The following is a 13310-nucleotide window of genomic DNA, read 5'->3' on the forward strand; positions in this document are numbered from 1 at the left end:
TTGCCAGATCAATTCCTGCGTGGGATGGTGGGCTGCTCCCTCTGCAACTAAAGATTGAGGATGGCGTGGACTTGGAGCTGAGCTGCACCCTCCACAACTGGATTGAAGGACTACTACTTGGACCTGATGGGCCCTGGAGAAACACACTGTCCCCCAATAGTCCCCAATAAAATTTTTCTTAAAAATACCCATATTTAAACTTAGATTTTAAGTTTCTGTCAACTTCAGTGGGCGAGAAAATCTGTAGTTTCCCAAAATTCTTTTAGGCGCTGTGCCAGCAAATGCGTCTGGCTTTTACAGCTCCTGAGAGTGTTTCCTGCTTCGCTCGGTTACATTTTGAGTGGTGCCGGAGCCAGTGGCATCGATGGCACCAGAGAGACCTTCACAAAGCGCCTCTCCCAGCGCCGTGGGAAATCTGTCCAGTCACTGAGGGGGCGTGGTCCCCCCTCCCCCCTTCCGGCGCGTGCTCCGCAGCTGTGTTCCCGCCAGTTTTTTAAGTTTCATTTCCAGCCGCAGCTACTGGTTTCTGTTTCTGCCGCCTTTTCCCTAAGCGGAGCCAACTTCTCGGTAGCAGAGAGAGCCAGGCATGGATTCTAGGCGCGGAAAGGGGACGCGGGCAGCTTCGAAGGCCGGGGCTGCCGCACCCAAGGTTTCAGCCCCGAGGGCGAGGGGCGCCCTAACGAAGCCCACCGAGTCTCGGGTCGTCCCCGAGGCTGCCCGGCCCAACGCGCAGAGATGCGGCTCCACCAGGGCATCGGGATCCCAGCGGAAGAAGAGCACCCCTGGCCCCGTAGGGAGGCCTCAGGTGGGCGCGCGAGGTGCCGGCTCCGATAAGGCGCCTCAGAGCGCGGAGGACGCGGTGGACGGGCAGGCGGATCTGGCGGAAGGGCCGGAACCTCCCGCGGCCCTAGGGGCTCCCCTTCCCAGGGCTGGATCTCGCCGCGACGGGGGTGCACGCGCCGCTGGGAAGCAGAGACCCCCTCCCGCCCCCACGGCGGTCTCTGACCTCTCCGAAGCCCCTAGTCTCCGCCGGAGGAAGGGGGTGTACGGCAGCCCTGAACTCCGAGATGTGCTGGACAAGTTGAGGCTACGCCGCCAGGAAATCTCAGAGGCGGCAGATGTTGTGAATAAAGTCGTGAACCATCTGCTACGAAGACTGCAGAGCTTTGAGTCCGAGTTCAAAGGTGTGACGCGGCTGTGCACAGGGAGCTACTACGAGCACGTGAAGGTGAGCTGCCCAGATCCTGCCCTCCAGTTCCCGCGCCTCGTGGGCCGGCTTCCTCATCCCTCTCCCAGCCTCCCTGATATTCCGCACTTCCCATGGTCCCTCATTTCCCTTTGGAAGTAACTCAGACTCTTAATTCTTTAGTTCTAATGAAAATGACAAACAGTTCATTTGTTTATTCACCTCTACATCCAACAAATAGAGCCAACCCATATTGATTGCCATCTACTGTCAAAACACTGTTGGGGGATTGCGAATGTATAGATTCATTCATACAGGTCAAGGCGACCTGTACTGTGTTTCTGTCAGAGTGCTATATGGTCCCTAGTCAAATTATGACTCAGATGGTTGATTAGGAGTGATCTGCAAAAAAATCCACAGAATTAATATATGTAAGAAACTTTCCTATGAGGACACCTATACTCTATAGAAAAAATATCTTCAGTGTCTCCCTCCAGACCCTGCAAATTCCCTCTCCCCCAGTTTCTTATATAGATGTAATAGGAAGCTCACAGTGATGGATGTTAAAACTTTTTAAAGAGAAAGTCTCCTACAGATACTAAAAAGCATACTTCCTAAATACACATCAGATGTAATTCTTTTTAAGTATGTCACAGCTCCATTTGTTTGTGGGTGGTTGTCATTAAACTCATCATTTCAGTATAAATGGAAGATTTAGGAGCAGGTTCCTGACTGGAGTTGGTTTCCTGACCAGTGGCAGATTTCTCTGGTTGTGTTTTTGCCTAATCTATCAATTTCCTAAGCGCTCATTTGGGCACCTCCATTACCTCTGTGTAAAATCTTGGGTGTAGCATCAACAGAAATAAAGGCTGAACAGAATAGAGGCTATCTTTAGAGTTACATATTGGCTTAAATCAATTAATTGCCCTTCTCCAGAAGGTAGATAGTGATAAAACTCTAGATTTAGGGTTTTAGGATTATAAACTCTTAGCATCTTTGTATCTCTAAGCCTTAACACATAGGAAGCATTCAAACGAATGAATGAATGGTCTCAAAAAGAAACAATGGGTGATCTGTCGCAAGACCCTTCCCTTCTCAGTAAATTCAGATTTAATTCCCATTTTAAGCATTTAGCCTGGTAGCCTTCAGTGGAAATTAAACCTTTCATAAATTTTTGTTTTGGCTTCCCACAGAGATTGTAAGTTCCATTGTTGCAGTATGTTTTACACAATTTTGTACCCTATATAACTTCTCTTTTCATTGATGTGGACTTAGCAATATTTGTTCATTGTCAAAAAGGCAGTGTATGTATTGATCTTTGGATCTTAAACTCTTTTGTCACTGAAGACCACTCATATAATTCCACCTGAGGTTTCTTGAAAGTCAAGTCAGCAAAACTTTCACCAGACTATCTGTTCCTTGAGTATGATTCTTATTACATAAATATCTATCTTTTCAATTATATAGAGGATCCAAAGGAAAAAGAAAGTTACTAGTTAGAACTAGAGAACAATAAGATATTTAAAGAACAGTCTCCTTTTTAAAATCACATTGATGGAAATTCAGTAAAATTTGTTTTATCTAAAACGTATTGATTTTTTAAAACTGATCATAAACGGTATATGTGTTCATTGTAGAGTTGACCCACTGTCTGCCCTCCAGCAGGCTCCCACAGCACAAAAGCACCCCCTCCCTTCTTACCTTTTTCTTTATCCTCTCCCATATTCACCCCTGTTCCATGTTGATGTGCCTGAAAAATTCAGAAAAGCATATAGAAGACAATATTATTCCTGTTTATTTTATTCACTGTTATCATTTTGGTGTGTTTTATTCTTTTATGCATACACTTGGATTTCAAAATTGGTTTCCAAGCTCTTTATAATTGGTGAAAGGATAGACAAAATATACTTCTCAGTAATTTATTTACATGGTTCCATATTACCACATTTCTCATTCATATATTTTATTGTAATATTGTTAAGTTCTAGGTGAAAATCTGAAAATTTCTTGTACAAATTCCCTATAGAATTGCCAGTCCATAATGTTCCTTTTGTTCTAGATGTTAATGCCCTTAACTAATTCTACCATTAAGACTGAGTGAAAATGTTATATAGAAATCAACTAATTATAGTGGTTTTAGCCAATGGTACATTAACCACTAAAGAAAAGGAATAAACTACAGCAACATGAATGGATCTTACAAACAAAATGTTTAAATTGTTTAAATTGTTAATTTGTTTAAATTGACCAGCTGATTATAAGATTTATGTATATGGAAATGCAAAGAACTTAGAATAGCCAAAGCAATTCTGTAGGAGAAAATGTTGGAGGATTTAACCTACCAAAGAGCAAGACTTACCATAAAGCTATCCTAATTAAGCAGATGTTATTGGTGCAATGATAGACAAATAGGAACAGACCTACATATATAATTCAATACAATACACAATATATGTAGTAATACAATTCAATGGGGGAAGGATAGTCTTTTCTGTAATTGGTGCTGGGTCAATTGGATATTCATATGCAAATAACGTGAAGCATGACACCTATTACACAGCATATGCAAAAATGAATTCAAGATATATCATAGACGTAAAGGTAAAAGGAAAAACAACAAAGCTTCTAGGAGAAAGCAAAGAAGAATATCTTTATAACCTTGGGATATACAAATATTTCTTAAATAGAACACTACAATTGCTAACCATAAAAGATAGATAAATTGGACTTCCTTAGAATTAAGAACTTCTATTTATCACAAGACACCATTGAGAGAATGAAAATTCAAGCCACAGACTAGGAGAAGATATTTTCCAATATGTGTATTTGACAAAGGACTAGTACAAACCAGTAAGAAAAAGATAGACAAGCCAATTTAAAATTGGGCAAAAGAAGTGAACAGGCACTTTAGTATGCAATCCAAATAGCAATAAACAGGAAAGATGTTCAACATCATTAATCATCAGAGAAATGTAAATTAAAACCATGATGAGAGTCTCCGCTAGAATCACTAAAATTTTAAAAGATTTGACAATTCCAGGTGTTGGAGAAGATGTGGAGCAACTGAAGCTTCCTTATATCAATGATGGCAGGATAAACTGGTATTACCTCTTTAGAAAATTGACAATTTTTTCTAAAGTTAAAGACATGCCTACTCTATGGTCCAGTAATTCTACTCCTGGGCATATATACAATAGAAATGGGTGCTCTTGTCCACCAAAAGGCATATATAAGACTGCTCAGAACAGTTTTATAATAGTTAAACTCAGAACTATTTGTAATAATTAAAAAGTAAAAACAACTCAAATATCCAACACCACACTAAGTAAATATATTCTGGTATATTCCAGTAACTTGGTGTAATACTAAATAGAATGAAAAAGAACAAACTACAAATACACATAACAATATGGATGACTCTCACGAACATAATGTTGAATGAAAGAAGCCAGATATGAAAGCGTACATACTATATGATTCAGTTTATGTGATGTTCCAAACAGGTAAACCTAATCTATGGTGTTAGAAGTCAGAGTAGTGGCTACTCTTGGTGGAGGGTTTCTAACAGAGAGTGGGGATGAGAGAACTTTGTATGCTGCTGGGGATGGGAATAGGGCAATTTAAATGCCACAAAGCTCACTGGTCTTACTAGGATTCTGTCATTTTTCTTGAATCTTCTTGGATTGTTGCAAGCCTTTGGTTAATTTACAGTTTTGAAAGGGTTGAGTTTGACTATTTTTTCTGCCCATGTTTCCTGTTGCTTTACGGAAGGATGGACTTTCACAGGCTCCTACTTCATGCCCACTGATATAAGTGTTTGTTTCACCTTTACAGTATATCTTAGTTAGCTCAGGCTGCCATAACAAAATACCATAGACTGAGTGAGGCATAAACGGCAGAAATTTATTTTTTCACAGTTACGGAGGCTGGAAGTCTAAGAGGAGGACTCTCTTCCTGGCTTGCAGATGGCCACCTTCTCCCTATGTCCTTACTGTGTTCCTTGGTGCATGTGTGCAGAGAGAAAGCAATCTCTTCTTATAAGGTCACCAGTCCTATCAGATTAGGACCCCATCCTCATGATCTCGTTTAACCTTCATTGCCTACTAAAAGCTGTATCTGTATTCCAAGTCCAGTCACGTTGGGGGTTAGGACTTCAGTATATGACTGTGGGGAGGACAGTTCAGTACCCAGCACAGTATATCTCAATTTGCACTAGCCACGTTTCACATGTCAATAGGCATATGGCTACTAGGTACTGTGCAGCCCAATAGCTGGATTTGAGGTACACTCCTAACTAATGAAAGACGTGTGGCGTTTTTATTGTAGTAAAAACAAGCATTTATTATAATTGCTTTAATTATTGTGAGAATGGAAAAGATTCTTTGAAGGTTTACAGATGCTGTGGTTCAAAGACACTAATGTAGTACCTGACTTGGAGCTCACCCTTGGGTGACTGGCAGCTATAACAAGATGGCTGTCATGCAGGGTGTCATGTGGGGTCTCAGCTCCCGCTCCCCACATAAGAACGCAGGACATGGTGAGGCCAAAAAGGAACACCCATGAAGCCATAGGTAGAGGAGGCATACCACTGTATTCTCACTGGCGGCTGGGTTGGAGACACAGGAAGCAGGAGCCACACTGTTCGCAACCCTCATTGCACCGCTTGCAGGCTCAGCCACCATCTTCTTGCTAGCCCCCATTTTCTGCTAGCGAAGCCATGGCAGTTATATTAGTGGCCAATGGCTCACTGTTTACAGCTGACGGCCAACTAGCCACAGCTGATGGCCATCCAATCACAGTTGATGGCCATTTACTACCTGAGCCAGCACCTTTCTATGTGAGGGTGAGAGCCTGGAAACTGCTTTCTGGGGCTCTGTCCCCACACTCCACCCCTACAGGCTCTCGCCTCACAATCTATGTGACAAGCGTCTTCTGCGAGGGGCCCTGTGCGAGGAGCCTGGAGGTGAATGCAATACCCTGGACACAGCCAGGCTCCCTGGGCACAGCCAGGGTTTCTCAGGGCACCACCAGTGCTTCTGGGCACAGCCAGACTTCCTGGGCTTCTTAGGGTACCACTAGTTTTCCCGGGCACAGCCAGGGTTTCTCAGGGTACCACCAGTACTTCTGGGCACAGCCAGACTTCCTGGGCTTCTTAGGGTACCACCAGTCTCCCCCGGGCACAGCCAGGGCCTCAGGGCACTGCCACTCTCTCTGGACATAGCCAGACTTCCTGGACTCAGCCAGGGCTCTCAGGGCACTGCCACTCTCTCTGGGCACAGCCAGACTTCCTGGACTCAGCCAGGGCTCTCAGGGCACTGCCACTCTCTCTGGGCACAGCCAGACTTCCTGGACTCAGCCAGGGTTCTCAGGGCACTGACACTCTCCTGGGCCTCTCAGGGTACATGCTGGAACAACAATGGCTCACAATCAAGGTGCTTACATATTCTCGATGTTGTATGGTCAAGACACAAAAGCAACATCCGCCAGTTCCACTACATGGTGGTATGTTCCCAAGCAAACAGTCAAGCGGTCCATTAAATTATGGATAGAGCCCATTCCCCATAGTCCATAGTCATTTCGTCCTGGGGGTGAAGGACGACCTTGACCTCACTCTCATCTCCCACAGAGGACTCAGCAAGCGTTTCCTCCTGGGACTGCAAGTCCTGCATCCGGGCTGCTTCAGCAAGAACTTCCCAGCCCACAGGGCCGCAATGACCCTTGCTTTCTCTGGCCTATGCTGGTTGGGGAACCGTCCACGTCTTCTGTGGGGACAGAGCCAGGAGTGCAGTTTCCAGGCTCTCGGCCTCACGTGGAATGGTGCTGGCTCATGTAGTAAATGGCCATCAACTTTGATTGGATGGCCAGCAGCTGTAACCAGTGAGCCATGGGCCACTAATATAACTGCTGTGGCTATGCTAGCAGTGGATGGTGGAGTGTGGATTGCGGATTGCAGAGAGGCAGATTGCAGTTAGCAAGTGAGGTTGGTTAGCACAGAAGTGGACGGCGGGTTGCGGATAGTGTGGCTCCTGCTTCCTGTGTCTCCAACCCAGCAGCCAGCGAGACTATAGTGGTATGACGCCCCTATCTATGGCTCCGTGGGCGTTCCTTTTTGGCCTCACCATGTCCTGCGTTCTTATGTGGGGAGTGGGAGCTGAGACCCCGCATGACACCCTGCATGACAATTTTCATGGTAAGAAGGAATGAGTATAGAACCTACAAACTAAAACCAATAATACTATTCCAGCTCCACTAGTCCCACTCCCAGAGGGTATAAATATTAGGAATCTTGCTTTTCAAAGTAGGATTTTAAGTGGAAATTTCAAGAAAAAGAAATTGCAGTTGCTTGGAAAATATTCGCAAGCAAACATTTCACTGCTATTTTTGCTTTTTCTTAGATTTCTGCTCCTAATGAATTTGATGTTATGTTCAAACTGGAGGTCCCCAGAATTGAGCTAGAACCGTATTGCAACAGTGGTGCTTATTACCTTGTGAAGTTCAAAAGAAATCCTGCAGGAAATCCTCTGAGTCAATTTGTAAAAGACGGAATATTATCAGCTTCTTTGATGCTGAACAAATTTAGGAAAATCATTAAGGACGAAATTAAAAACATTGAAGGTAAGATTTTTGACTTTTGATTCTTAAAGTTCTAATCATATGTATTTATTGCCAGTGTACACTCCTCTCCTGATCTTTCTTGACTTCCCTGCAGCACGCTATTGATTATGGCCTCCTAGAAATAACTCTTTGCCCTTGATTTTAGTCTACTACATTTCCTTGGTATTCTTCCTTAATGTTGATTGGTTCTATTTGGTCTCCATTGAATATTCACTGAACTGCTGTACCACTGGGCATATGTGGTTGAATAAAATTATAGGATTCCCCCCTTGAAACTTGAGGCTTGTAAATACACATTGCAGTGAGTACTCTGCAGAGAATGAACTGGGAGAAGTAGCGAGTGGTAGAGCAAGGTCCTGAGACACAAAAGACCTTGTCAAGCTCAAGGAACAAAAAGAGACCCATGTGAACAAGGGGAAGAATGACCTGAAATGATGTTGAAGAGGTGGCCAGGGATCAGATTCTGCAAGGACTTGTGCACCCTGGAAAGGAGATTTTATTCCATGTTCATTGAGAAGCCAGGTTTTAATTAGGAAGTAATGATTGGCTTTGGTTTTTTGGTTTTTTTATTTTTAAGATTTTATTGGGTAAGGGGAACAGAACTTTATTGGGGAACAGTATGTACTTCCAGGACTTTTTTCCAAGTCAAGTTGTTGTCCTTTCAATCTTAGTGTGGAGGGCGCAACTCAGCTCCAGGTCCAGTTGCCGTTGCTAGTTGCAGGGGGCACAGCCCACCATCCCTTGTGGGAGTCGAAACCTGCAACCTTGTGGTTGAGGATGCGCTCCAACCAACTTGTCCAGGAGCTCAGCGGCAGCTCAGCTCAAGGTGCCATGTTCAATCTTAGTTGCAGTGGGCGTAGCCCACCATCCCTTGTGGGAGTCGAAGAATTGAACTGGCAACCTTGTGGTTGAGAGCCCACTGGCCCATGTGGGAATCAAACAGGCAGCCTTCGGAGTTAGGAGCATGGAGCTCTAACCGCCTGAGCCACCAGGCCGGCCCTTGCTTTGTTTTTTAAAAATGTTTACTCTGGCTTCTATGGAGAAGATATTATAAGAAGGTAAATAAGGAGATTAGAAAGGACAATATAATAGTACAGATGAAAGGATGGAGATGTTCTGGGGCACTGGAGACGGAGAGAAGCAGATACATCCAAGATGTAGCCGTGCTTGCTTCTGGATTAAATGTAGGGGTGAGAGAGAGGATTGAATTGAAGAAAGCTCCCAGGTTTCTGGATTGAGCACCTGTGTAGATTGTGCTGTTTTCTAACATGGGAAGGACATAGGAGAAACACTTTGTGGGGAATGAATTACAAGTTTGGCTTTGGATACGTTAAGTTAGAGATTCCCGTGATGTGTTAAAGTGAATGTGTCAACTATGTAGTTGGATATGGGTTTGGAGTTCAGAGGATACATTTGGGCTACTGTCAACATATATGAGTGGCATTGGGAATGAATGAGATCACCTATGCAGAGAGTGTAGATTCATTTATTCATTAATTTAATCAATATACATTGATGATCTAATGTGACAGGTGTTCTGGAAGTTTAGGATATATTAATGAATAAATAGGTGAAGACCCTCACCCTTCTGTACCCTATTATCATATAAGGGCAGGTACAATTAATAACAAATGGAAAAACCTAATTATCTTGTGTACTGAAAAATAGTAAGTCCTATGATGAAGAAGAATAGCAAAGTGAGAGAGATAGGCAGTGTTGAGGATTGGATGGGATGGGGGAATTGCAATGTTAAGTAGAGGGGTAAGAAAATGATCCCATTAAAGGCTGGAGAGAAGAGAAGGAGCAAAAGAAGACTGAGTGTTTTGCAGAAGGAGTGGTCAGTGTTTAGAATGCTACTGACATCCAGAAAACCATTGGATTTGGTCTTTGGTTTTATGGGGATTGTTGGTAAATTTGACATGAGCACACAAGAGAGAAAGGGCAGGGATGTAGAAACAGCATATGTAGGTAACGCTTCAGAAAGTTTTGGCTGCAAAGGAAGTAGAAAGACAGGTAAGTGTGAGGAGGAGGCAGGTACAGGGTCAAAAGAGAAGTATATTTTAGAATGAGAGACACTAGAACCCTTTGTATGCAGACAGGAATGATCCAGCAGGAAAGGGAAGGCCATTGATGCAGGAGAGGGAACAATTGACGGAGCAGGGTGCTTGAGAAGGTGAGGCTCCAGAGGCCATGTGCAGGGGTGGCCTTTGAAAGATGGTAGACACTCCCTTGGTGGTACTAGGAAGAAGGATATAATGGGTAAAGGGGATAGGTTTACAGATTTCATGATAAGAAAATGACAGTGTTCTCTAGGATTTCCTCTTTGGTGCTCTATCTTCTTTCTTACTGTGATAGCTTCCAGAAGTCTTATCTGGGAGTAGTCTTTAACAACTGCTTGTACATCCCCAAATCCCAAAGCCACTATCTCTCATCTAGAGGCCTTTCCTGAACTTCTAACCACCTTACCCACCTGCTTAGTGGTCATCTCCACTTGGGTGTCCCATAGGCACCAGGTACCTAGAGCTCAGTGTATCTAAAACGAAATTCATCTTAGCTGAACCTTTCTTCCTCCTGCTTACTTTATATTAAAGAATGGAGTCAACATCAATCATTTCCCAGGCTAAAATCCTGGGATGGCATTCCAGAACTCCTACCTTCTTCGTTACTTCGCAGATTCGGTCCATCTATCAGTTCTGTTGATTTGAACCTCTTTAATTGCTCTCACTTCTGCTACCTTTTTCTTTTTAAAAAAATAAAAATTGTGTATATTTAAGATCTACTCCCAAACTCCCAAATCTTCAGGGATTCCTTATCATATATACCAGACAGAATCTTGACAATGCTTCCGTGCCATGATAGATATCAATAAATATTGGTTAAAAGAGTAAAACACTTTGCCTTGGGGGTCAGTTTCCGCCTCAGAACTAATTTTCACCTTAGCACTTTATGTATCTCCAATTATAGATATATTATTGTCCATATAGTTTTGCGAAAGTTAGATTGATAAACACTTTCTTCCCTTTTATACGTTTAAACAGATGCAGATGTCATTTTGGAGAGGAAGAAGGCAAGGAGCCCTGCTGTAACACTTCTTATTAGACAACCTAAAGAAATATCTGTGGATGTAGTGTTGACTCTGGAAGCAAAGCAAAGCTGGCCACATAGCACCCAGGAAGGCCTATTCATCAAACAATGGCTTGGAGGAAAAGTTAGGAAAGCTCTAACACTACAGCCATATTGCCTGGTACCCAAGCCTGCAAAGGAAGGCCGTGGTTTGCAAGGTATCTTGAATGTGAAGGTTAATTTAAAGGCATATAAAGAGTCATTAATGTTATATACTAGGGCAGTAAAAGATCAACTGCTGTTGGCATTTCAAGAGCCATAAGGCTAAATAGGCCACAAGATGGGAGTTTGGTGAGAGATGGAGTTGAAAAGGGCATAGTCATAGTAGTAAGATCAAATACTCAGCTTTAAAATGTCTACTAGCCCACATTTGAATGTTGTCTTTTTTGTTTGTTTTTAATAAAGAAGGGCAGTCCTGGCTTTGGAGTCAGACTGCTCAGGATCTGAACCATGAGGCTCCTTTTCCTACTAGCTGTGTGATCTTGGGCTAGTTACCAAGCCTCTCTAAACCTGTTTGTTTGCTCATGTGTACACTAGGTTAATAATCAAAGCTACTTAAAAGATTCTGGGAAGATAAAAATAAGACATATGTAAAATCCCTAGTTTAGTCCATGGCAGTTATATATGGCGTCTGACAATTAAGTTCATGAACTTGTTGCAATGATGTTGCTAACTTTCTGATATCAGAGGGATTATTCGTTGTGACTTTGTACCAACTGGACAAATAGTTAACCAAGTTTACTATTTGGAAGTGCTGAAAAGGCTGCATGAAAAAGTTAGACCTGAACTTTCTGCCAACAATTCATGGCTCTTGCATCACGACAATGCACCAGCTCATGGCACTGTCTGTGAGGGAGTTTTTAGCCAGTAAACAAATAACTGTATTGGAACACCCTCCCTACTCACCTGATCTGGTCCCCAGTGACTTCTTTCTTTATCTAAAGATAAAGGAAGTATTGAAAGTAACACATTTTGATGACATTCAGGGCATCGAGGGTAATATGACGACAGCTCTGATGGCCATTCCAGAAAAAGAGTTCCAAAATTGCTTTGAAGTGTGGACTAGGCGCTGGCATCGGTGCATAGCTTCCCAAGGGGAGTACTTCAAAGGTGACTGTAGTGCTATTGAGCAATGAGGTATGTAGCACTTTTTCTAGGATTTCACAAACTGAATTGTCAGACCCTGTATTATTGTGATCATCAGAGCCTGGACTCTTGTTCCCAGCCATATTTGTCTCTTTCTTTCATCTTCCCCTTCCACTGCTCCTCATGCAGCTAGACCTTTGCAGCCTTAGCTGCAGTAGAGCACAGTGGTTAGGTCTCCTCCTTGCCTGTGTACCCCAGTCTCAGGTCAGGATAGGTTCTCAGGCAGTGTTCTTGGGTAACAGTCAAGTTCTGAGAACTGGGCTGAGTTAGTCTATAGATAAAACTAAATAATGGTGATGTTTTCTCAGGTGGCAGAAAAAATTAGCTGATTATTTTATTTGTCTCCCATAAAGTTATATAAGGACTTTTGGTACCTACTACTGTTGGACTCCAGGGAAATTGCAGGAGACCACAGAACAAATGAACCAAGTTATAAATGTGTATTACTGAACAAATCCTAGAAATAGTCAGTCATGCTTAGGTTGAAGGCTTGGGTTTTTGTGGACATACACCATAACTTTGTATATTGCATATGTATATATATGGGAGTCATTTTCTGCAAGAAAATTTGTTTGTAAGAGAGAATTATATATATCATTATTCATGGTTTTGTAAAAGGAACGTAGCTTCCTGCAAAGCGGGATTGCACCCCTGAACAATTTCTAGAAAGGCAGCCCCAAGAAACCCTTACTGTATATGATACAGATATCTCAATGGCACCCATACCACCCTCTTGCTGGGCCTATACCAACCATCTTGGGAAAGATTGGAAACAAATCAGCTTAGATATAAGAGTTTTCCGTTGGCCCGGTGGCTGTCCAAAGACCAATGTGGTTGGGTAGTTCCTCACATCCTTGCATTAAGATGAAAGTGGAGGCTGGTGATGGGTGCTCAACTGACCTCTGTTCTCTGTTACCCTTGGCTGTGGTTTTCCATCCCCCATTACTCCAGATGACCTATATTCAGGCAAAACACTGTGTGTGTGTGTGTGTGTGTGTGTGTGTGTGTGTGTGTGTGTGTGATACCTGAGTGACTGAAAAAGGCAGATTAGCAATGAAAATACTTGTACTAGATTGGATACACTTGTAACACCTGTTTTAGCTTTTTTTTCCCCCCCTTTCGTCTGACTCTCCCCTCACCCCCACCCCCACTCTGGTACAAGCAGTTGTTTCTCAGTCTGGTTGTGTAGGACACAGCTCCCTGACCCATGCTGGTATTATGAGCCTTGCACTCCCCCCGC

At 43.2% G+C, this 13310-nt stretch overlaps 1 protein-coding gene across 2 annotated transcripts in view; it reads left to right on the forward strand.

The window, feature by feature from the left end:
* Positions 1–240: 240 nt before the first annotated feature.
* The window catches only part of CGAS (cyclic GMP-AMP synthase), a 29414-nt gene continuing 16344 nt past the window's right edge, over positions 241–13310 (forward strand). The window contains exons 1-3 of one of the 2 annotated variants that reach the window (XM_019749271.3): positions 262–1228; positions 7582–7801; positions 10840–11082. In XM_019749271.3, the coding sequence (XP_019604830.3) occupies positions 587–1228; positions 7582–7801; positions 10840–11082 (1105 nt within the window). In that variant the 5' untranslated portion in view covers positions 262–586. Of the gene's footprint in view, positions 1229–7581; positions 7802–10839; positions 11083–13310 lie in introns of both variants that reach the window. The other variant, XM_019749272.3, reaches the window with a different exon arrangement.

Source organism: Rhinolophus sinicus, chromosome 2 (genome assembly GCF_057876585.1).
Source record: "Rhinolophus sinicus isolate RSI-liver-muscle chromosome 2, RSI-T2T, whole genome shotgun sequence".
Taxonomy (NCBI): Eukaryota; Metazoa; Chordata; class Mammalia; order Chiroptera; family Rhinolophidae; genus Rhinolophus; species Rhinolophus sinicus.